The 26,414-nt window shown below is 35.3% G+C and overlaps 1 protein-coding gene and 1 long non-coding RNA gene across 3 annotated transcripts; both read right to left on the reverse strand.

Moving 5' to 3' along the window:
- Positions 1-968: 968 nt before the first annotated feature.
- On the reverse strand, positions 969-26,396 carry LOC138336733 (RNA helicase Mov10l1-like). Of its 2 annotated transcripts, XM_069286285.1 has the most exons (20): positions 26,298-26,396; positions 23,387-24,212; positions 22,834-23,166; positions 21,547-21,756; positions 11,902-12,022; positions 11,413-11,511; positions 10,865-11,011; positions 9,915-10,006; positions 9,516-9,574; positions 8,822-9,043; positions 8,369-8,478; positions 7,762-7,839; positions 6,887-7,042; positions 5,254-5,319; positions 4,672-4,836; positions 3,826-3,999; positions 3,155-3,304; positions 2,442-2,549; positions 1,774-1,914; positions 969-1,638 (listed from the first exon to the last, which is right to left on the reverse strand). In XM_069286285.1, exons 2-20 carry the CDS (start codon positions 24,181-24,183, stop codon positions 1,483-1,485), a joined length of 3,384 nt encoding a protein of 1,127 aa, XP_069142386.1. In that variant the 5' UTR covers positions 24,184-24,212; positions 26,298-26,396; the 3' UTR covers positions 969-1,482. The 2 variants fall into 2 exon arrangements, with proteins under 2 accessions (XP_069142386.1, XP_069142387.1); XM_069286286.1 differs by lacking the exons at positions 22,834-23,166; positions 23,387-24,212; positions 26,298-26,396 and adding an exon at positions 22,544-22,619.
- LOC138336736 (uncharacterized) lies at positions 15,365-17,292 on the reverse strand. Its single transcript, XR_011210454.1, has 2 exons — positions 15,956-17,292; positions 15,365-15,635 (listed from the first exon to the last, which is right to left on the reverse strand). It is a non-coding gene; the product is annotated as an uncharacterized lncRNA (long non-coding RNA).
- Positions 26,397-26,414: the final 18 nt, after the last annotated feature.

Here is a 26,414-nt window from a genome sequence, read left to right on the forward strand (position 1 = left end):
ATGTAAAGTATTTGATTCTACCATTTCCAGAATTTCAGAAGAAGATTTTTGAAGTTTTAGCCTTATTTGACCCCTTTTGACCCCGCCCCTAAGGCCCCTGGGGGTCAGTCATAGAAAATTTGTTAATAGGATTAAATGGCCATCTCATACTGATAATTCTGACAACATTTGACTCATTTCCTATCACAAATGACCAAATAATGCTCAAAAATGTGTTTTCCCAATTTAAACTATAGTAAACTTAACCTCCTCCCCAGGGGGAAACTAGAGACCCCAGGGTCATATAATTCACAATTTTTGTAAAGGACCTTGAGACCTTTCTATCTATGAAGAGTATGTGATTCTACCACATCTGTGAGTAGAGAAGAAGATTTTTGAAATTTTACTCAATTTTACCCCTTTTGGCCCCTCCCACAGCCCCCTGGGGGGTGGGGACCATATAATTCACAATTATGATTGGCCTTATGCCTTAGAAGGTTTGTGCAAAATTTCATTGAAATTGCTTCAGCAGTTTTGGAGAAGAAGTCGAAAATGTAAATTGTTTACGGACATACGACGCACAACGCACGACGGACGACGACGGAAAAAAAGGTCACTTGAGACTTCGTCTCAGGTGACCTAAAAAGGAAACATTTATTTGTGTTTCTCCACAATATCGCTACGTTTTAGGTCTACCTGAAAATCGGAAATATCTCTATCAAATATTTCTCCTACAGTTGTTTGGTTCCTTGGGGTTACAGTCACAGAGTGGCTTAAGTGTTCTGACATACCACTAGCCATCTACCTGTAGGCTGGAAGTTCAAAACCAACGTGGGTGAGTTGCCAGGCATTTTTTTCTGGGTACTCCAGCTTTACTCCACCCTCTCATTCTGACACCTCATTAAATGAACCTTTTTAAAAAGGGTGTTTAACAAAATACACACAAACTTGATTATTTAACTTTGATAGTATAAAAAAATAAAATAAAATTGTTTGCTTTCTTAGCATTTTATTTTTAACATAAGTCTAGCATCAGTTGACTTGCAGTTTCACATTTCAAGAATTTTAATATTCAAATAATTAAAAATAAAATACTTTTAAAATGATATAAAATAACTGGCCTACCACTGATGCCGATGATATAGTAACCAATAAGTGGACTCGTGTAATTCTAGCACCTCATTACATTTTTTTCATTACTTATCCCTCTTCACATATAAAATATACAAAGTAAAACAATATGACTAAATATTTGTTGTATTTTAAAACACCTAGGTGAGACCACCATACATTTGTATCATCCCTGGAACGGTAAAATGCGATGAAGTTGAAGTTGGTCTCTAAACAGTGGTGTGTAGCTGGTAGCTAATTAAGTTCTATGAATAGTTACTGTATTCGTAATCACCTTCATATTCGAACCCTAGCTGATCTTTATGGGGTCTGGTTATTGTCCATTCCATGACGATCAGAGATTTTGTCTCAAAGTTCTAATAAAACAGCTTCTCAGGTTACATCTCCCACAATCTGCTGACCTCCTTTTGGTTGATCAGGAACTTCTTGACCATTGGCATCCTCCAGCTTCGAGAGGTCAGGAAGGTCACATCCTGTGTAAGCCTTGTTTTCTATACAGTAATCTATCAATGTCTGCCAATATTTATCCTGTAAATGAAAACTTAATACTAAATTCTTTGAACTTTGAAAATTTTGCATTTTCATTTAAAAATTGTTTACTCTAATATGTAAATAATGAATAGATACATGACATTGTATAGAAATCTGGGTTTGTGTACGTACCTGTGACAGCACAAATGGATTGCCAATGATGATCAGGAGACACTGAGCACGTGAGATGGCCACATTGAACCTTTTAGGGTTGCTCAAGAAACCCAGGGTGTGTTTCATATCAAACCCAATCAAACGCTCATTTGACCGCACCTTTATTTGAAAATAAAACATTCAAATAAAACATTAATTTGTATTTTACAATTATTAATGTTGTTAATATTGAATTATTACAAGCTGCCAATTTAAACTGTGATCATAAAATGTATTTGTCATATCATATCGCTGTTACATTATTCTTTTGATATAAGCTCTCACAACAAATCATTCTATTATTTTAAAACTGTGTAGTTGGACACAATTTATTTTTCTGAGGTAACCTCTGATGGAAACACCATTCATATTCTGTTTTACTGGAATGCTATTGTGCTGAATGTTGAAATATCCAAATATCAAATATTTAACTACATGTACTTTCGTCTTCAATTAAAACAAAGAAACTACTTAATTCTGAATTCTAATGTAATTAATTTGAAGCCAAAACAAACTGTTTTCACATACTTTTAATTGAAGCTGTTTAATCATATCTGTATTAAAACGAAACATAATTAGACTGATCACCTCTGATTCAAGCAAAGACTTGTGTAACATACTGGTACCCTGCCAGGATTTTAGCTTACCGTAGATATAATGATGACTGGTCTTTCTTGACCCTGGAATTCCTCGACTGATCCAACCTTAACCATGTCCATCCCAAGTTTGTCAATAAGTAGTCGTATCTTCTCCACCTAGGATACAGTAAAGGTATTTTTATAAACACGACATTAATCATACAATGAACCATAACCTTCTGGTTATTGTTATGGTACAAAGATCATGTCACAATCACCGAAAGGTGGGACTCGTCCATTGTAAATTGTACTTTACCCACATTATTGTGACGTAATGACTTCCTATTCACTCTCATCATTATCATTTTTAGAGAATCTTTCAAACTATATATAGTTACTATTGCCAAATATGAAAAATATACAAATCGGCAATGATAGGTTGGTATGGTCAAACAAGCATTCTTTTATTTGACACAGTAACTATTACAGTATTTAAATAAAGAAAACTTCAGAAAACAGTTTCTTGTAATTTTAATAGCTTATTTAGCTGAGAGACATAATATTTCTGGGTTTGAGATTTGGACTTGTTTTACATAACATCTTATCAACAGCCAGGGTCATTTAAGATGAACCCTGTTAAGGAGACCATTACCTAGCAACTGATCCATGCAGGTTTCACAACCCAGACCTAGATATAATATATGCAAAGACAGCTAAGTCACCAGCCATGGCCCTTTGTTGCTCATCCTTCACCCCCAGTAGTAAGAGTTTATTTACATTACCTGCTTTCTGTAGGGCGTGATCACCCCTACATCCTCAGTAGCTACTTGATGTGTCTCGTCCCTCATCAGACCCTGAAGGTATCTCACTACCTGAACTGTTTCCGCTGGGTTGAACCAGGAAGGACTGTCCCCTTCTCGAGTATCCTCTCCCTATAAAATTTATTAAGTATCTATATATATATATCATATACAAGATGAACTGTCCACTTCTCGAGAATCTTCTCTCTACAATATTTTAGGTCTTATTATACCAGTATATACATGTACATTGTTTATTTGGGAAAATTCACTCGGACAACTTTCTAGTGTTCACCCTTGCTGGGCTCTTGTGGATATTTCCCCTAGTGTTTTCACCCTCGCTGGGCTCTTCAGGATATTGCCCCTAGAGTTTTAAAATATCATTTCATAATGTTTCAGATCACATCTGACAAAATACTTGTTCAATCTTCTGAAATTATGAAGAATTACATCCCTGAATTACATCACTAGACATAAAGTGTATTTTACTTTCACATTTTGTTTGTTTGCTATATATTTTTTAAAAACAATTTCGTCTTTTTTTTCAAAGAGACTATAATTTTGATTAGAATTTGAAGAAACCTGATAGCTCTACATTGTATTACAGTTGTGATGACAGCGACAGGAATGCTCTATCAGTTTGTGGTGCCTACCCGGATTCCGTGGAAGAGAACAGGAAAACCTTTGCTGGGCAGCATATGCCAGTCACATAGTGAATGTGTGACCTGTCGGTCTGCTCGCTCCCGCAGCTCTGCATGGTAGAACAGTTGTGATGAGAGGGACAGAATAGCCTGATGGGATCGGTAATTGTCTACCAACTTGGTCACCTAAAGCAATTATAGAAAATAGGGAAATTGAAAGAAAAAACAGAGAAGAGTACTACTGGTCATTTAAACTAAAAGAAAAGAGGGAAGTACTATTAGTTTAGTAGTCACCTATTGATATATAATTAAGAATAGAGGTTTTAAAAGTATCTATAAATGATATGATTTTCGACCAACATATGTTTTTTACATGATATAATTTTAGGCACAAATGTTACAGGACATAGCACAGATGCGGAGAAAATGTTTGCTTCTACAGTTCACATTTAAAGTGAACAGTCGGGCAAGGATGGCTAAAGTCGGTAAAGATGGTGTGAATGTATCCAGTATAATTTCTTATGAAATGGAAAAATAAAAATCTCTCGTCAAAATCTGTCTGCGTATGAAGAAATTAATTTAAAGTATGGGAATTCTAAAACGTCCTCCCGGCACACTATGTCCGTGGTTACATTTCCACACAGCCTCGCTTTCAATGCTTTCAACTTTTCTTTATTTTAATGGTCAGAACTGGGAAACTAAGCAGAACTTGACCGTCGTATTAATATGTGAGAATTTTTGGAAGGCCAATGAACGCATTTAGACTGGTTTTCTTTACCCGACTATTCACGTTAAAAGAAATCACAATAATCATATCTAATGCTACGTATAACATGCACAATTAATCAGCTTTAATACCAGAAGTGGGTCATAACATCCATGATCTGCAAACATGCTTTCGTTCCGTTGGTACAGAGGTGTATTAATCAACCTCTCCAAAAAGGAGAGTTCCAGACCGTATTTACGTGAATGTTTAGACCGTAAGACAGGTCCGAGCTGCATGGGGTCTCCTGCCAGAACAATCTAAAGTCATAAACAGAAATATGTTATCATAAATAGCATATATAATCAATATTCAAGCATATAACTTTACCAGAATGCAAATCACAAATGTTATCTATTTCAGGACGTAAATCATAAATGTTATCGATTATTTGAGAGACAGTGCTATAATACTGATAAGCCACCAAACACTTGACAAGTTAAAACCATAAATCATTTATTATTTGATCGAATACAGTAACTTTTGATAAGTCTCTTCAATCAGATTCGTTTACCAGCCAAGGTTAGTTTTGGAGGTGGCGGAAAGTCATAGTATCTGAAGAAACAGATTTGGAACTCACAACCTAGAGGCTAGCGGTATGATGTCATGACACCAATCACTCTGATGAAAGTATTAAAAGTGAGCCATATAACAATAGATATATCTTATATAATGACCTGTCCATCCGATCCAGCTACCATCCCACATGGAATCAAGCACTCTGGTTCTGTTGCCTGACCTGACTGAAAATTACGTCAAAATATGTTAGAATGAATTCCCATAACCAACTAAATATCAAAACTTTAACTAAAAAGATAAACTTCATTTATTACTTGGTAAAAGAGACCCTTTTTTGTAATATATTTTATCTAATCTTTAACTTATTCAATCCTTTGAGATATAGACAATATACATATACAGTCAAACCTGTCTATAACTACCACTGAAGGGGAGACAGAAAAACGGTTACTATAGACAGGTTGCCTTTATAGACATGTTGGGACTTTCGGGCCAACCAGCGAGCCAGTAAATAAAACAGATTTTTTTAAATGCAAAACAGACCTGCTATTGGATATTTGTATATATATTACCATGCAATATTTAACCACTAATTGTATCGATATTTTTCTGTAATTTTGTGTTCATTTTACTTTTAATTATTTGGATGGGGCCTTCAAATGCAATCGGAATTTGGATCATAACAAAATCAACTCGTTTTGATACACACTAGTTGTAGATTTTTTCAGCTATAAACATAACAATTACCTAATTACTGACTTGACATGGCCTGAAATTATCTGTGCAATATTAATTTCGGACAATATATGCAGGTAATATTTTGTACAACACTTTTTCGCTGGCAAGTCGTATGTAATGTTGCCGTGTAACCAGTTTTGATGGATTAATCTCGGGACATGAAAGCTAGACTTGGAGGCGTTTTCACAATATATAGCTTCAAAACTATTAAAATCACAATGCAGGTACTCATATTAACTTTCAGTAGCATTTCTACGAAGTAATGGGATCGTATTTTATTGATAAACACATCGAGAATACCCGGGTTACATCGGGCCATAATCCGACTGACTCTATAATCGTGAAGAAATCGAACGTAAATTTATAGGCCTAATTTGAAAAAGGTTAAGTACAGGTCATTTCATAGTATTATTACAATGCTAAATATCGACAATGAATAACGGAACACATTCAATATATCGGCATGTTTTATTTTGCCTACCGTATCATCCGAGTTATGGCTTCAAAATCACGCTTTATGAGTGATCTTTTTATGCACATGGCGTTCGCGACCAAACATAATTTCAGTCTTTGACAGTCATAAACGGTCGTTAAAACTTCCATCTTCAAGTCGGCAAACATATTTGTACCTCAAATGTTACGACCGCTAGTTTATAAACCATAGTCCTGTATAAACAATTAATAGTTTGGGCTGCCATTTGCTTACTTAGGAAGTTAATTACCAGTAGTAGGTCAAAGGGACGCTACTACACACACACTGTACTCGGTACTCGAAAAGTCGATCTCAGCGACCGGTCGTTAGACAACTTTGACGGGGCTAAAATGACCGGTCGCTAGCCGCATTAGACAGGTGGTCGTTATGCAGAGTGCCGCTATATAGTAAAAATGCACTGGGAGTCTAAAAACCGGTCGTTATAGACAGGCGGTCGTTATATGCAGGCGGTCATTAGAGCAGGTTTGCCTGTATATATGATATAAAGAAATCTCTTCAAATATTTTGCCCAGAATGTCAAATTGAAGTAGAGTTCCCCTCACATATAAAACATGACTTACTTCATCCACGAACACATGTGAGAAGTGTCCTGCTTTGATTCCAAGGGTGTAAAGAATGCCAGCAGAGGCACATGTACAAATGACAATACGGTAATGACTGGCAAGGTCAAGGTTTTCACCATAGCAACAATATGGCTTCACACAGTCTGGGACAGTCTGAAATTGGCAGGCAACACTTATCTATTACCTAATTGTGACAAAGTAATTTTTCATTAAAAAACAATAATTACTAGAACTGTCGCCAGAGTGGACGACTAATACTCCCCTCCCTGTTGCACTTTAGAAATAACTCCATTGATGGGGGACATAGCAGAACTCTATATAGTTTATGCAACTCCACTTTATGTCTTTACTCCACTGTGTACTGTTTAGGAGGACTTCGTCAGACAAAGTTGTGTCTACAGACAGACGGATAAGGATAATCCCATTTCCAGTATACCCACCTACACCCCCCCTCCCCCACCAAAAGTTGGTTTAGTGTGACTATAATTCAAAGATGTCCCCGACCTTGAGGAGGATTTAGGAAATTTGAAAGGCAGTTTGGGCCATGACAAAGAATTTACCAAATGAAACTATAATCAATAGCTGGCTGAAAATGAGCCTCCAACTTGAAGCCCCTTGTGGTGACAGACTGAGTGTATATTTTTAGGAGTGTCAAAAAAGATATTGTTTTGAAATAGCCCTTAAGATATATCTTATTTATTCGTATAAAATTATATTGAAATATATTTCATGCATTGATCAAAAATGTCTTCTTAGATCTACATAATTTCAAAATTGCTTATCCCACATCCAACTACTATATCTTATCTCATAACCAACTACTATATCATATTGAGGTTCCTATTAATAGACCTCAATAGGTACACACTTACATCCTCATTTCTCTGGGCAGCATTCAGTCGTACCATATCTGATGTTTTCACTTGTTCACTTCGGTGTATTCTCTCAGCCTAGCAAAATAATTTTGACTTTTAACATACAGAATTAATCAATGTTTAAACCTGTTACTGAATCGATTGTTAATAAGTAGATTTTATCAATATTTAGTTAACTGAAATTCTGCTTAGCGTCAGTAATCTAGATTTGAAGCTAGTCTTGGAGCAATTAGCCTCTTTGGTCCCTGTAACTCTGTATAATGGTCAATATCATTCATTTGAACAAACATGGTAGCCCTTCATTCAAGAATTGACAAGAATTCATACAAAGATTTTAGTACATTTGATCCCTGTGACCTTAAATGAGGGCCAAGTCATTTATTTGGACAAACTGTGTTAATTCGTGGAGATAGAGAGAATTTACTAGAATTGTGTACTAACGAAAATCAAATGTGATATCATTGCAACACTGACCACTTACATAGTATATGTTGAAATTACTAACCTGTCATCAACTGATTAAATTGTAAAAGAGCAACCCACTGGTAAAAGTTCTATTGTTAAAAAGATCCTAAAACAAATATTTTAAACTACTTAGACATACTATGAGATCTGCTGCACTGTTGGACGGCGTACAGGCCAGGATCCTACTTGATGGCATCTTCTTTAGGATCTGAAGGATTGTCTCCACGACTGTCATAGTCTTTCCTGTTCCTACAAAATGTATTAACATCATACATATAGTTATATCTTAATCATGCATTCACAATGCATAATAAGATTTAAGTTTATATCTCACATCTCTATGTTATCCTTTTTAATATCACATATATACAATTATTCCTTTCAGTTGTTTAGCTACTAAAACACCTAATTATATAATCTTTATTGTACATTACATTAAGCTGTTAATGAATATCTTATGGTTGGCAATGTGACATTGCCTCTAACTAGCTGTTTCAACGTCAAGCCAATGTAATGAATGGATCTGGCTTGACAAATGTGCAAACAACATCTTTAAAATAAATGCATTGTAATTTATTGTAAGTTTACATACCTGGTGGTCCAAATAAAATATATGGTAGAGGGCGACACTGTCCCTGTAAAATCCTGGTCACAGCTGCTTTTTGTTGATCATTGAGATGTCTGTTGTAGAAGGTCATTGTTTGCTTCTTATCAGATGTATGCTTCGCAGAATTCAGAGGAACCACATTGGCTCTGCTCTTCTTAGAGGCAAGTAACCGTGACAACTTGGGTATCAACGTTGTTGGAAACAGTACTTTAAAATCAAATATTTAGTTATGATTTATAGATTTTGGTAAACTAAATGTATCTATCATAAGCTACAGTATTTATCTTTGATTATTTAAATAATTCCAGTATAATGGTTTTCTCAGGACAAATAGACTCCATACATGTCTAGCTAAACCTGTCTATAAAGACCACCCAAGAGAAAAGACAAAGTGGCCTTAATTTATAGCAAAGTGGTGGTTTTTTATACATGTACCGGTCATATTGTAATAAAATTGACCATTTGGGACCCAGAAGAAAGTGGTCTTATTAACAAGTGGTCTTTATACAGAGGTGGTTGCTGTATCAGTAAATAAACAGATGTGAAATGAAATATTCAGCAGCACATTGTATTGAAATATCTGTATGATATCATTGAATTAGGCCTAACAAGCAAGGGCTTGACATGGCCTATGCTCCCCATTACATGGCAGAACAAACAAATCAATTTCATTCCTCACCATTCTCTCCCAAATTAACAGCAAATGTGACAGCCTGATGGCATCGCCTCAGCGGTGACCTAGTAAATTAAAAGACAATATCAATACTGACCTCAAATCTCTAATGATGCGTCTACATCTATCTATATAAGGATACTGATAGTCATTACTTAAAAATTATGTTTATTTTAAATTGTAAATTTAATCAAATAAACAGAATTTATATTTTTGATTTTCCTATTGAAGGTGAAGACAACGTTAAAATCCTTGCCGTTATTTGTTAAGTGGACAATTTAAACAGAATTAATATTTCTAATTTACCTGTTGAAGGTGAAGACGAAGTTTTTAAAATCCTTGCCGTTGTTTGTTAAGTAGACAGTTTATATCAAATATTTGTTTATTTAATAACTTCTAATTTACCTGTTGAAGGTGAAGACGACGTTAAAATCCTTGCCGTTGTTTGTTAAGTGGAAGTCCTGATTAAACCTCAGTAGAACATCTTCACTCATCAACTAAAGAAAAAGTCAAAATTATTGCACAGAAACAGAGGTAGTGTGTAAGTATTTGAATTAGAAATAATAATATACATGAGATATTCATAGACAATCTGTTTTAAAGACAGATCCTTATAACCACTCTGTTCAATAGAGGATCTGACAACATCCCAATAGAGGTCATGTTCGGATGACCTTTATACCACATGTACTCAAATGCATTTTCTTCATCTTACTTTATCAATTGAAGACACCATTTTGTGTGTGAATGTCCCAGTATACATGTTCATTTAGCTTTGTTATGTTCTTTGGGCAAGATGACTACATACACAAAAATAATTCTGACAGCTATCTCAAACTAATTCATCCCCGGTCAAGATTCTGGCAGCAACAATTTGATTGGCCATTTCCGAAGGTCACCAGAATGTGACCCCTAAGGGGATGTTGTCAGATCCTCTTATCCAACGTAGTGATAATAAAGGATCTGCATTTTAATCAGATTGATTCTTAGATGTACTAATTGAAAGAAGATAACACCTATTTCACTCCAATATATAGATTACAATTGTACAATGAATGAAAGTGTTTGAATTAGAAATGTCTTTCTATTGGATGAGTACAATTGTCTGAAGATTTGTTTTTAACAGCAAATTAACAATGGCTACATGTTGAAATTCAATTTGTTAACCAATATCTTAAAAGACTGGTACATTTATTTACATAGACAGGACTATTTTATGATCTTTGGGTGTTAGGAGATACAGCAATGGCTAATTTAAAGATCACTTACAAAAGCTAACATTTTGGACTGATTTTTTTTATATGTTCATGATGAGTAGAAATAACATAAAGAAACAAGAAAATAAATCATCATACTTCATGAACATATCCTTCGTAAGCTGGTCCACTTGAGTCGCCTGGTTCAGTGACAATAATCTTGTCCCCTATTAGGACAGAAGGTCGCCCTTCAGCCAAACCAGGAACTTTTAGCGCCAAAAATTCTCGAATAGGTCTGAAGTTCACCTGTAATATGGATACACAACGAGAATTCTGAGAAAGCAGTTTTTGGTTGTTATTTAGTAAATGATAAATACATTTTTTAAATAAAATCGTTACTAACATCTCTCCTCTGTATACCTTAAATAATAAAATGAGTAAGATTTGACTTGTCAGTTTTTGACATTTAGCTGAAATAGTTTCAATAAATCTGCCACAGAATTTGATTAAACACCTGCAGCTGTCTCATAGACATATACAGTTAGACCTCGTTAATCCCAACTTTGTGACCATAGGAGGACCATGATTACATTTCGAATTATCCGAGAATTTGAGAGAAATTGATTTGTTAATGAATATAAAATGAGATATTTTAATAATTGGATCAACAAAATCCTTTTAACAAAACAGTGATGTATTTTGTATACCCTTTCAAGATCAAACTCCCTGATGTCAATATCCATTTGAATCTCCTCCAGATGCAGCAAGGCTTTGAACCTGGAAGTGTAATTCTTGTTATCCAGGTCCTGTATTGATGTAAATGGAAATTACATGTTAGTAGAACTTACGTATCATTATATTATTCACATATCCCCCCTATCTTACATCTTATTATCCTCAATACTCCAGGAGTTAGTGTCATAACTAAAACCATCCCTGGAATAGATCATAGCCAAAGTGTATTTTATTTATGACAGAGTTATCTGCCCCTGTGGGTAGGACATTGGGTGTGATGTCATGTGTTTGTGAATGTAATATCACAGAACATTATATCCCAATAGATAACTGCCAGCGAAGGGAAGTAACTTTGTAAAATGCAAAGACAAAAGAGTTGTTAAAGGAGTTATTAATGATTTAAGCAACGATGTTCTCTAATATTTAATCAGAGCAAACATATGTCTTCATACTATTATTACCTGTTGTATAACTGGAACCACATCCTCGATATCCTCATCTTCCAATATACAGTCACGCAGTCTTTCTGGTACTGGGAACTGGGGCAGGCGACTCGGTAGATACAGCTTACGCCAACCCACTCTAGTAGAATATATAAATATGTACCATATGTCATTAGCATGGCGTCATTTTGCTTGCTATAACACCATCTACTGAATATATACAATTACTTTTCCTTGAAGACTGCAAGGCAGTAGTCGTCAAGGCACTATGGACAAAGTGGAATTGTTTTACTGATCATTCATTTTTTAATACTTGTTATTAATTTCAAAGACATGCTACATCTTTTCTTTCAAATTCTAACTCAGAGACCATCATGGCTATTGTTTTTCTTCTGGGTTGTGATATCATTGATGAGTTTGATATTACAGTGAATACGAGACGAGGACTCGAAGTGGATGGCAAATGGTTAGAGTGCGAGATTCGGAGAAAACATGACGACACGCCAAGATTAGTAGCTATGGAAACAACCACAATACCAGCGATGTCAGAAATAATTATAGCTGGGGAATCAAAGCAAGAGGAATTATTAAACACTAGATACTACAACTAAGGATGACAGGGAGTTCATCGTAGCAAGGGCGTTAGTAGATCCTTACAACAAAATAATACCAGTGCGGATAGTAAACACTGGCAAGTCGCCAATCAAACTTAAGAAAGGCTATAACTTAGGAGAATTACATGAGGTACAGAGCTTCGGAGAGATGTTTGAAGAAACTCGGGATCCTTGGGACATATACATACAGAGAGCGAAATGCGCCAGGGATGCTAATCAAGTGAGGAATGTTCGAATAACAGTTTAAGATAAAATCAAAGTACCGAAAGTACTAAATGGCTCGGTCTTGATGATAGGAGGAATATATTTCTAAGGTCAATACTACTGTAGTTTTGTACAATAAGAAATAAATTTGGCTGGTATTCCTTCCAGTTTGGACTTTTGAGGATTCCTTGGACACCAAGGTGTAAAATAAGAGACACATACTAAAATCTTTGAAGCCCATTCTAATATTTCCTATGATGTTATATGTCAAATGATTTTATAACACCTTTAGCATTTTCCTTGTTAATTTGATGTTAATGAAAATATCCATTCTTAATAACTATATATAGCTATTGCCATCAAGTTCCTGGGACCACAGTATCAGTTAACAAGTATTGTTTTGCAGCAGAGAAAGACAAGAGGCATACTTTTCTATGCCAAAATGTCTTAAATATAGAATATGTCTGTCCTCTAGAAGACTTATCAATATCATCATGTGATTTTTGAATAAATTGGTCAATTGGTCTACTTTTAACAAGTTTTGTAATTATTCTTTTGTAAAAACAGCAAGTTGATTGATATACATTGTATCCGAACTTCAATTCAAACCGGATAACTTGTTAGCTCACCATAGACCATGAAATTGTTTGTACACTTTCTTAACTTCAGGAACGTTTTACAAAATTACAAATGAATTTTTCTACATTTTTTATTTTCAAATCCCCATACCTCTGATGAGTATAATAAAACTGTCATTACAAGTGAATCAAATATTTTCAGTTTAAGATGAACAGGAAGAGATACAATCCTTTATTTCTTATAAATAGCAAACACCGATTTAATTGTTTGTTCAGCAGGTTTTTCCCCTTTCTTTAAAAATGCTACCATTAACATTATTTTCTGTACCTAGATATGTAAACATTTTTTATAAATCTAATTCTGTATTCCATAACATCAACTGGTGTTGTTGTACCGATTTACGTCTTGAGAATATCACAATTTTTATCTTTCTGATATTAAGTTCTAATTTCCATGTTATGCAATATTGTTAAAATTCATCTAACATTTGTTGTAGACCATCAGATATTTCTGATATCATAACAGTGTTTTTGGCAAATAATATGATAAAAAGTTTGGGATACATTCCAATATCATATACCGTAAAAACTGGTATAATTTGCGCAGGTACTTTTTAGGGCTGAAAATGCTTAAAAAATCTACTATCAATATATTTTGAGCATTAAAAAAATGGGGAAAAACAATGTCCAGGGAGTCCCAAAAACCGATGTATGAAGGCGACAATTTCAATGCAAAATATTCCCCATAAATGCTTGACAACTTGCACAAAAGTGTTGTATCTAGAAGAAATAACATATGAAAACCGCATTGTGTTTGTTTTCTTTTATTGGCGACCGTAACCTGAAACTGAAATATCTAGCAGATGTCCAAAACATGGGCGGTCTGGTTCGCCGTACTCCGTGCACATGTCAATGTTTTGAGATATTACACATGAATAGTAATCAAGAATATTTGAAAAGAGTAGAATATATTTACTTAAATTGGCACAATAAGTAATTAGTGTGTTTGAGATCATTAACAATCAACAGCAATCAGCTAGCGGATACGTAGTTTAGCTTGCAACAATCACAGTGTGCATAATTTGTCAAGATTTGTAAGACAAAATATTCTTTTCCACCACGTAAGATTCTAAGTCATAAAGGTAGATTGAAAATAGGATTGTTTGTTTGATTAATTGATGTCCTACTAACAGCTATGGTCATGTAAGGACGGCCTCCCATGTATGCGGTGTGTTGCGTGTATGTCGTGCGAGGTGCGTGTTTTGAAAGACTGCTATATCACTGAAGCATGCCGCCGAAGGCACCAGGCAACACATCCCACCCGGTCACATTATACTGACAACGAGCAAACCAGTCGTCCCACACCCGTTATGCTGAGCGCTAAGCAGGAGCAGAAACTACCACTTTTATAGAAAATAGGAAGGGAGATAAAATAACCAGATAAATATTTGTAGCGGGATCAAGACTGGGTTGATTATCGGTGATTAGGTAGCTCAGTCGGAAGAACTACATTTTCTTCTCTCCTGTTACAGAATTGGCACCCAACTAAATAACCAACGGTTGTGGCGTTTGAAAGGGTCTTGTATGTCTTCAAAAAAGGAGGGAGGAGTGTAGCGGGACTGGACTGGGTCAATTATCGATGACCATGTAGTTCAGTCGGTAGAGCACTCGGCTAGTGTTCGGAGAGTCCCGGGATCGAATCCCGGTCTGGCCGCTACATTTTCTCCTCTCCTGTTACGGTACCATACTGTGCATGTAGATATTCAAGGTAAATCAAACAACAATGTTCGCTGATCTTGCCGAATTGCCTTGCAGTGTTATAATGAATGCAGTAAATGTATGTCTCATTGGTGTGATTGATTTAAAGGCAGTTCATGTGGTGACCGAAAAAAAGGGTAAAATCATTACTTTCAGAGTGATCAGGGAACATTGATAGTCAAGGCAGGGAAAACATAAGAGGACCTGTGAGATACAAATTAATGTTTAATTGATTTTCATTAAATTGTCTCGAAGGTGATGATTAGTGTGTTATTAACGATAAGCTTAATATGTTTTTGACAAAAAATATAAACAGCTAAAGTCATATTGTGTTTTAAATTAAAATAATCTTTTATTTATTTATTCATTTCATTTCAAGCATGTACATGTCATAGAATATAAACAAATATCAGGTATATGCTTAAATCATATTACAGTTAAATTCACAATAAGGAATTTGAAGATGATTATAGTAATTATTTTCGGATTGAAAATGATTACAATATTAAGCTTCCACATTTGAAAATTATTTCTTTTTGTTCACACAATTCTTCTCCTAGACTGTTTCCAGTTGAAATGATACATGCATGCTGACATTCTATAAAACATAAGGAAACAATAAATGTATTAACAGAGTAATTACTGAAAAGGCTAATATCATATAATTAAACATTTTAATCATAAATAGCAATACCAGCATAGAGGAAATATTAGTGAAGTTTAATTACCGCTGTTCTTCAGTCCTCCTGTTCTTACATGTAAGAGTTTCGTCCTTCATAATGTGCACAAAAAAGTATAAATTTACACACGTATGCATGGGTACAGCGGTCAATTAATAAGTTATACAGAAAATGATGGTGCTGATCATGAAAAGCGTAAAGTCTATTTTGTTGAGTAAAAAGTTAAAAAAAAACTTACATAAGATGTAATCGCAGTAAAAACAGTGATCATGTGGGCTTTTGTGCGAATGCATTTGTAAGACTGTGCCAGGTGGTAGAGATTAGTTCCGCTCGAGTGATCACACAATGCAAGTGAGAGTCGGAAATATGTTTATGTAAGTTTTAATTGCTAATCTCTGATGCTTTTTGGTAAAATATAACTCAGGATAATTGCTAAACAATTAACAGTTTTCTCTACATTTGTTACAGATTGAAACAGCTTTTTAAGTGCCGTTTTACGGAAGAATTATGAAAAAGGAATCGGCATTTTCGTCGATCTAGTAGTCCAAAAATATCACTTCGAGTTATATGAACATTCCATATATGATTTATGTCATTCGGCCAAAAATTTACTTCGTATTACCTAGTTTAATGAATAAGCTGTATGTATATGATCAGAACGGCAAGCTCCTGTGGTGAAAATAACTAAAATGTTTTAAAAGTATGGTTTAGTGGTAATCTCTGTACGTGATTTAGTATATATATAGATATAATCCAATATTTATACATGTGCTTATGAAATTATCGATAATTATGGATATGATAAATATTCATACCTTATTAACTGCTGTTAGTTTTAAGATAACGCCACCTTGGATACTTACAAAATGTTCACCGTCTGTCACGTGCTATTTTATCAGTAGACCAAGTTTGTCCAAAATTTTGTTAGAGTTGTCTTTCTTCAATTGTAGTTTTACGTCCATGTCATCCTGAACACAGCCGTGATAAATGCATCTCCATTTCGCCATGAAATGTATTTGCTCCGAGACAAATTTGATTCAAATTACAAAATTCGTTATGGTATCAATTTTGATGTTCGAGGTGAAGTATCGATATCATTTGTTTCCGTTGCGGGATAACTGTCACTAATAGGGAGTAAACGTCTGGGGGGAACCAGCTTCGGAGCGAAGCATTTTTGGGACGAAACGTCGTCATTCATTGTAAACACAATTTTGGGGACGAAAAGTCTAGATACTTTGTAAACAATTCATGTGAACATTTTCGAACAGAAGATCTTTTGGATAGTGTATATAGTAAGGATATGAAAGCCGTAATATACTATTCCTATTTCAACGTTACAGATACGCTTATTTCAGTAACTTTCATATTCAAAATTTGCTATTTAAAATTCCCGGTAAAATCAAAGTTGTTGAATACACTGCGGCTAGGAGCGCTAGTATCTGCGAGCAATTTCTAAGCCAATCATATTGAGGAAATTGACTGTAAGAGAATTTTGCAACCACGATCACAATGGCGAGGTGACCCTCGCCAAAAATCTCAGGACCTCAAATTCCTGAAGATTGGAGGAAGTCAGAATAGACTAATACTTCATCGGTTATGTCAGAGATACCAGACCATATAAAGGAATTATATGAGAAAAGCTGTGAGAATATTCAAGATGAAAGACATAAAGCTACCCTAGCAGATATACTTGTCAGGAACCAGGATTGCTTTGCAAAGAATAAACTTGAACTTGGGAACTTTTCTTTAATTGAACATAAAATAGCAACGGGTACAGCACCGCCTGTGCGTCAACCTTTGCGTAGGACACCTCGTGGTTTCGAGGCGGAGGAGGAAAAGTATTTAAAGGATTAGATTGAAAACGGCACTATTCGAGAAAGTAAATTAAGTTGGGCATCCAATATTGTTTTAATTCGGAAGAAAGATGGAACCGTAAGATGGTGTTGTGATTACAGGAAAATTAATGATGCTACAATTAAGGATGCATATCCATTACCCAGAATTGATACTTGTCTTGATTGTCTGTCATCAGCATCTATATTTTCTACTATGGATCTACAAAGTGAATATTGGCAGATTAAGATGTCAGAGGAGGATCGACCAAAAACTGCATTTATAACAAAATATGGCTTGCACGAATACACAAAGATGCCTTTTGGACTTTGTAACGCGCCAAGTACTTTTCAACGTTGCATGGAACTAATCTTTCGTGGAATGCAATGGAAGGCCATACTCATTTATTTGGATGATGTCATATTATATTCGGCAAATATGGACGTACACCTGGAAAAGCTTGAGGAAGTACTTAAACGATTCAAGGAGGCAGGATTGAAATTAAAGCCTTCTAAATGCGAATTCCTGAGAGAGGAAGTCTTGTACTTGGGACACATTGTTGGATAAGATGGGATTAAACCTAATCCAAAGATCATTGAGTCATTAAAAAATTGGAAGGAACCAAATTCAGCTAAAGAAGTTCAACAGTTTCTGGGATTATGCAATTACTATCGGCGTTTTGTGGAGAATTTTAGTGAGATCGCTACACCACTGACGGAATTAATGAAGAAGGATGTAGAATTTATCTGGACTAAAAGGTGCGAGGAAACATTTCAGTTGTTGAAGACCAAACTCTGCAATTCAACTGTTCTAGCGATACCAAATAATGAGGATCTTATGATCTTAGACACAGACGCTTCAAATTTTGGGATAGGAGGATTTTTGTCTCAACTGTCAAATGGTGTTGAAAGACCAGTTGCATACACATCTAAGAAACTTGACAAATATCAACAAAGATACAGTGTAACCAGAAGGGAATTATTAGCTGTAGTAACCTTTATCAACCAGTTCAAACATTACCTTTTAGGAAGGAAATTTTTGTTGCGTACCGACCATGGATCTTTAAGATGGTTGTTTGGATTTAAAGACCCACAGGGACAAATAGCCAGATGGTTGGAATGCCTTGGCGAATATGATTTTGAAATTCAACATAGGGAAGGAAAATCACATCAAAATGCAGATGCTCTATCCAGATGCGACGTTGGAGAACTGTGCACTCATCAGAGAGATGAAATTTTTGACGAAAATTGTTCAATTTGTCAACAGTTGAAATCTGAATGGAAGGAGTTTAAGGATGAAGTAGGGGATTTAGTTTATAAACTGAAGCCAAAGCACAAGAAACTAGAGTCACCCTGGGCAGGACCATATCTAATTACGAAAGTATTGAGTCCAGTAGTCTACCAAATAGAAGGCAAACAACATAGAGAAACTATACATTTCAACAAGTTAAAGCGCTGTAGCCTTACTATAAACCCTAAATGGGTAGAAAGTAAAATGAAATCTTTTTAAATTTTCAGAAAACCAAGATTTTTGGATGCACTAAGTGTGATTTTGATGGCCAATCGAAAAAAAACGGCAACTGTACATGTACACTTCCTGGCTAATCACGTCAGTCCAGAAAATATTCCATATTATTGCGAGCTCTGCAAATACGTCGGATTGACTGCCAAACAGTTATTGGGGCACACAAGGGGTTACCTCATCCATAAACAAAGGAGTGAGGGATTATCTCTAAAGGATGAAGACTTTTTCAGGCACAGCGATTCACCTTATAAGGTTACAGTAGGCACAGACATTTTTTATAAGGAGACAAGTAGAGTGAAGACGGAGGAAAAGACAGAGGACAGAGAGGAGACAATGGACGGTGAGGACGTGAGAGAGAAGAATGATGTGAGGAGACAGGAGATGAAAATTGAGACATTGGAGAGGAAGAGACAGGGGAGACAACAAAGAAGAGGAAGGAAGAAATGATGCAAGAGACCGAGGAATTGATGAAAGATGTATTGGAGTTATGTGATGATGAAGAAGAAGTGATGAAACTGAGAGAAGAGAATGTGAGATTGGGTGATTACATTGTTAGATTAGAGAATAAACTAGAAACGAGAAAGAGGAAGAGCGGAAGTTTTGGATTGTATGGGTTTGAGGAGATGTGGGAAAGTGATAATGAATCTGTTAAAAGAATGAAAAGTGTTGTGAGTGTAGTTAGGAAATAGATATTGGGGGTAGGATAAATGCAAAGTTTTTATATATGTCAAAGATAAATATTTGATAATTATGTGTGTATTGTTAAGGACACACCGTGTTATGTAAAAAATAATTAATAAATCTACCGCAACAGTTTGATAGAGGTTGATGGAATATGATGTTTATATTGTTGTTATTGTGAATATTGAACATAAGATGTACATTGTTATTTTGCTTCTTTTTGTATATTTCGGGGACGAAATGTTGTCCAAAAGAGGGAAAGTGTTATGAAACTGTGTTTCATCACAGTAATACTTGTGTAAACGTAGTTATCGATAGTTAATTGTATAAAGGTGATAATCAATTACATGTTTGTATTACCTTGAGCTACTAGACATTGTCATATAGTAGGGAAAAGATGTGTATCTGTTTCCGGCAAAATTTGTCAGTTGTATCTGTGGATATAGTAACGTCAGCTTCCGGTATGTTCTCGGAGGCTATTTTTAGAAACAGTGAGTGTTTAGAGTTGAAACTTTGAGTGTGACGTTTATATTGTAAATGGTAAATAATGATATATGTAACTTCTATAGTTGTAATAAAAATAATATTGTATCTATGTTGTTACCAACGGAGCGCGTGAATAACAAGTTCCGTCATATAAAAGGTGGAGTTTCCGGTATTTTAAAATACTCGGCAGCCGGGACGCAAACAGTCAGCTGAATACGGGACAAGCGAGGTAACTCTTGTTTTGGGTTGGGTTTAAATCGGGGAGTTTTGTATAACCTCTGATATTGCGAAATGCAGTATCAGTTGGAAAATAATTGTGTAAGTTAGGAAACGAAGTAAATATTTTTATAACTTTAATATTACGGAATGTAATATTAGAGAAAATAACTGTGGAAAATATAGATTGATTTATAAAGTTATTTTGTATAACCAAGATATTTACGTAATGCAAATACTTGGAAAATAACTGTTGATAATTGTTTAGTATTTATAAAATATTATTATAATCCTTGTGTGTTGCGAAATGCAATATCGGGGAAAATAGAAGTGGTTAGGGTTCGTTTAAATATATTTTTATAACCTGTGCATGTCTTGAATGAGATGGTCGGGAAAATAAACGACATTGTAAGGACTTATTTATAACTAAGCGTTATTGCATATATGTTCGGGTTGGGATAAAGTTATATGTAGAATGATAGGATTTTTGTAGAATAGGGCTGCTGAGCGTCACATATTTTTGTAATTATATATGGTCATTGTCCTATCTGTAAGATTTATGTATCTTTGACAAATGTGCTTTGTATGAACGTATATGTAGACTCAGTGTATATTAAACGTGTGGAATAGTTCTACTTATGTATTAATAAATGATACATCCAGAAGTTTTTATTGGAGTTAGCATTGTTTCTGGTACCAGTTAGGTATTAACGTGTATCAACACGGAAAACATTACCGCTATAAGCATAGACTAAGTGTCCTTTAGATAGTTACAGTAAAACATGTTAAAAATGAATACGCTTACAGCAAATCCATGTTTGTAACATAGAAATGTTCTTTCCTTGTTACATTTCCTATAATATATCTGCATTATATATATCTGTATAACGAAATATGCTTATGATGAAGAGATTTTGTTGGTCCCCATTATAGGTTCGTTATAACCGTCATTTACTGTACTGAAATAATAATGTCTATAACAACATTATTTGGTAAATGCTCTGTCTCAATATATCAAAGCAGGATGAAACGGAACAGGACAGGGTAGATCTCTACAAGCTACCACTCATTTAGCAAACAGACACATACCTGGATGGTTTCTCCCCTGGGACTGTCCACCCAGTTGGTGTGTTGACCGATGTGCGGTAACGAGACATGGCGTTCCTACTCTGTTGTTGGTATTGTGGGCCGGACGTCACAAGAGAACTGTAATCATCCTGGATGTTAGCTATGATGTATCTACCTATACGGAAATCCTTAAATGTGAAGATCAACAGCTGCTTCTCAAGACCGACAGATCTGAAAAATAACACATTATGTATTTGTTTGAAATAAGCAACATATTTGTTTGAAATAAGCAACATACTGGTACGTGTTATAATCATTAATTATTTAGTATTATCTACATAATGATATTTTTTAATAATATTTCACTTCTGTAGCATAAAGCACAAGGAAAGAGGTCAGCAAACTTAATACCAATTAATACACTTTAAGGTTTATTCTCTCCTGCAGTACTTTTTTCGATCGGCTTTATAATTCCATATATAAATAATGCTTTTATTCTATTCAGCAAAATTTCTATATTTTGAAAACCAGATATTGACAAATTAAACCCTATCCAGAGAATTACACCCAAATAATCATTTGGTTTGGTTTGATTAGTTTAACGTCCTATTAACATTTAAGGACATGCTTGGTTTAGATCATGGAGAAAACCAAGAGTACCATGAGAAAACCACTGACCAATGGTCAGTTTCCCAACATGGCCATTAGGATTTGATCTGACGACCAAAAAGTAGAGGGCTTATGGTAATATGTGATTATATGTCAGGACATATCAAATTAACCACTTGGCCACCGCGGCCCTTAAGAAATCAACATAAATGCCTCTAAAGAATAGATAAATATACGGTAAATGATAATAAAATGAAGAAAGTTTTCTTTGATATGAATTATGTCCTAATTCTGAAAATGGATTTTATTAAGTTAATCACTGATCTTGCACATCATTTTTACAAAAGAAATATTATGCTGTTTAACATACATCTACATTTATACTTCCCCATATCAATGTATTCCATACCTGGCTTCCAGAATGATATTTATGTAGAGAGAGGCTGCTGGATATAGAGTTATGTCCCCTGATATAGTCTGGTTACCCATCGGAAATATTATGCTGTATAATATACATCTACATCTATACTTCCCCATATCAATGTATTCCATACCTGGCTTCCAGAATGATATTTATGTAGAGAGAGGCTGCTGGATATAGAGTTATGTCCCCTGATATAGTCTGGTTACCCATCGGAAATATTATGCTATATAATATACATCTACATCTATACTTCCCCATATCAATGTATTCCATACCTGGCTTCCAGAATGATATTTATATAGAGAGAGGCTGCTGGATATAGAGTTATGTCCCCTGATATAGTCTGGTTACCCATCGTCATCATAGCACCATGTTTCCGTAACAACTTGATACTCTCCACTCGCAATTGTGTTGCCTCTGCAGGAAAGTGACACCGCTGGAACACCTGTGGTAAGTTCCCTTTATTTTCAATCCATATCACCATTTTCTTTGTTTCCCCGATTTTAACATCTCCGTAGTCTTTCTTCATCGAGACAACTATTCCATTCTTGTCTCTCTGCAATTCTTCAAGGAAAGATGACTTAGTAGGACTGACTAGAAATTTTGCACTGAAAAAAATGACAAGAAAAAAGTATTACCTTTTAAATAAAATGCCATATGAAATAAATAACTATGTTTTATAAATAAGTGCCAGTACCAGCATCCTCTGTACTATCAAACTGAGGAAATTTCAGAAAAAGCAAGTGACCTTACAATTTATCATAGCCTCATTTAAAGGTTTTTTATCATTATTTCTATGAGATAAAGACATCTTTATCATTGTCATACCTAGGAGTGTACGATGTTGTAACTGGCTCTACACTAATAGCCCGCCAAGTATTTCTTCCTTGGACACTCTCCATGGCAACAACCCTGACCCTGTCCCATTGTTTCGGTTGCCATCCATCCCTACAAACACAATAGCTGAAAAATATCTCTCCATCGATGTACCCATGGTTCTGTAAAGCTCCCGTCACCTTCCCTTCTCTCTCCTCCACACGTAAAGGTCGGATATTTTGACCTTCAGTTTGACCTTCATCTGTTTTGAAAATGTCTGCTGTGACATAGTCACCATTACAAGGAAAGAAATTATCTTCCCCAATGTCACTTTGATGGAAGGTGAAACGGATAAAATCGTTTATAAAACCTTCTGTTCCCTTGAAATTTGTTATAACTCCCACCACAGCATTAGGCTCTGATTGTTCAATCTCCTCAACATCACCTCCATCTTGGTCCCAAAAATCAGTACATAGAATTACCTGTTCCGCATGCCAGCCTCCATCTGCATGCTGTTGCCTGGCAACTCCTGTCACATGATCACCTACTTTTGGATATTTCTCTCCTTGAACTGCATCAAAAGAAAAGTAAATTTCTTTATCTATCAGGCCGTGTGTGTTATAAAGGTGAGTAACTTTGCCATCAATGCCTTTGCTTTGGGCTGATGTATCGGGCAGACTTTTTGCTGAACCATTTCCAGTTTTTTGAGAATTTAAAACGATGTTAGTGGTTGTGTCTTCATGATCACTACTTTCTTCATCCTCTTCTGTCCAAAAATAGTTTACTACTTTATTCAATGCACTGAACATATCCCATCTGTAGATAAGTTATATACCATCTGAAAATTAAACAGATAATAATCACAATATAAATATTACCAAGAATACCTAAAGATCATGATCTAAGATAATTTATAATCGAATAAATGTTCATTACATGGATCAATTAGCTATAATTATGAGTACATGACCCCAATTTCTCAAGTCAAAACTGAAGTTTTCTTTTTATGTACATGTATTAAACTGTATGAAATTGTTTTACTTATTTTAATCCTTCAAGAAATCAGGGCCTGGTACTACAAGCACATAAATATTTCAGAGGTCATATAGGTCACATTCAATTTATAATTATAGCTGATTTGTATTAACCAATCAATGTTTTCATACACATAGAGTGTATTTATTAATCATAAATTAAGTTCAAATATACAGTAAAACACAGATAAAACAAACATTTGAGGGCCAACAAAATCACTTTGTTATAAGCATAATTTGTTTTATACTACATATATATAAGAAAATCTTGTAGGAACCTTGATAAAGGAATGAAAATCACTTCATAATAACCCAATCTAATTAAACTTTGATCTTTATTATGTTCCTGCAGATCAAGTTTACAGGGTTGTACATAATGAACATGAGAAAGGTTAATACCATGTTGTTAACATGTTTGTTATAACCATTTTACTGCATCAATTAAGAGCCTTTTATGATTGTATACCGTACGCATATGGCCATAAGATCGATGTGACAATTATAAGTTAACTCAAGAGCAAGAGCTAAATTTATATACCGGACAAACTAAGAGCAAAGAAGTGGATACATTATTTCAATACCATATTCGACCCAATAAGTGTTGACCCTGGCTGTTTAATCTTTTTTTTTTAAATATGGAGACACGATCCATAGAACCAAATTTAGACTTGGTTATTTCATAAAACTTATTGCATAAAGCCATAAATTAATTTGCAGAAAAATCAACACAAACACAAACACCTTTCATATTTTCAGTCTGCATTTAATTTGAGGTCAATAAAATTTGGGCCTCATTAAGGGGTATGGACAATTATAGGGTAATCAAAACAGCAACAAGACGTCGCGAAATTTGCCGGTCTGACGGACATGTTTGGCAAAATTGGACTTGGACTGCCTATTTCAAAATCCGTCTGGACCAACTGTCCGGTCTGGACCCAACTGTCCGAATACGCAGGTGTCGAACCTGGCAAAAACGTAAACTGCATAAGATAATCACGAAAACAGCTTCCTGGATACTAATAGCAGGAAGTTATGATTACTTTAAAAATTCATATTAATGTTGATCGGTCCAGCAAAATCTAGTTTAGTCCGGCTTACTCACAGTCCTTGTCGGTCAGAATGTCCGGCTATTTTTTCAACTTTCAAGATGTCTGCAGCAACTACATTAATGTAAAGAATGATCCAGGGGAAGTAATTAATCCATGGGAAAATTTTAACAACAAATATCAAAGTTTAAAGTTTTCAAACTATGAAATATATTGTTATTTTTGTTGTGAATATATTATTGAAGATTTTATCATAGAAAATATTTTTTGTGAAAATTCCTGTGAAATACACCTGACCACATGAATATACTGTTTTACAATAACTGAGTAATGCTTAGGCTAATATTTTTGATCATTTGATGAAAAAGCAACTCTGATCCATGCAGGCCTGTAGGCTGTTATCAAACTTTTTATGTGTTATCAGTGTCCATCTGTCGATTTAGGGGCTGCAGTGGCCGAGTGGTTAAGATGTCCCGACATATTACCACAAGCCCTCCACCTCTGGGATGTGGGTTCGAATCCCATGTGGGGCAGTTGCCAGGTACTGACCGCTGGTCGGTGGTTTTTCTCCGGGTACTCCGGCTCTCCTCCACCAACAAACCTGGCACGTCCTAACATGACCCTATCTGTTAATAGGACGTAAAAATAAATAAACCAAGATCTGTCGATTTGGTGTTAACTTAGGCCTGGGCACAGGGGAAGAGCTAGTTGTCAGAGACGATCTTATATCTAAAGCTTAGGCTTTGTCGTGCGTCGTCGTGATCAAGCACCTGTTGCAAAATTAATCTGACTCAACACACATAGGTTCTCAGTTCGCAGCTAATAAAATAGCGATATGCCTACCTATGCACCTTGTCCAACTTGGCCACCCACATGCAACTTCTTAGAAATATTAGCGACGGAGACACGAGTCTCTTCTGCGTTTCAATTTCGCGGTATCTGTCACAGAGCGTTTTGGTG

Source organism: Argopecten irradians, chromosome 12 (assembly GCF_041381155.1).
Source record: "Argopecten irradians isolate NY chromosome 12, Ai_NY, whole genome shotgun sequence".
NCBI lineage: Eukaryota > Metazoa > Mollusca > Bivalvia > Pectinida > Pectinidae > Argopecten > Argopecten irradians.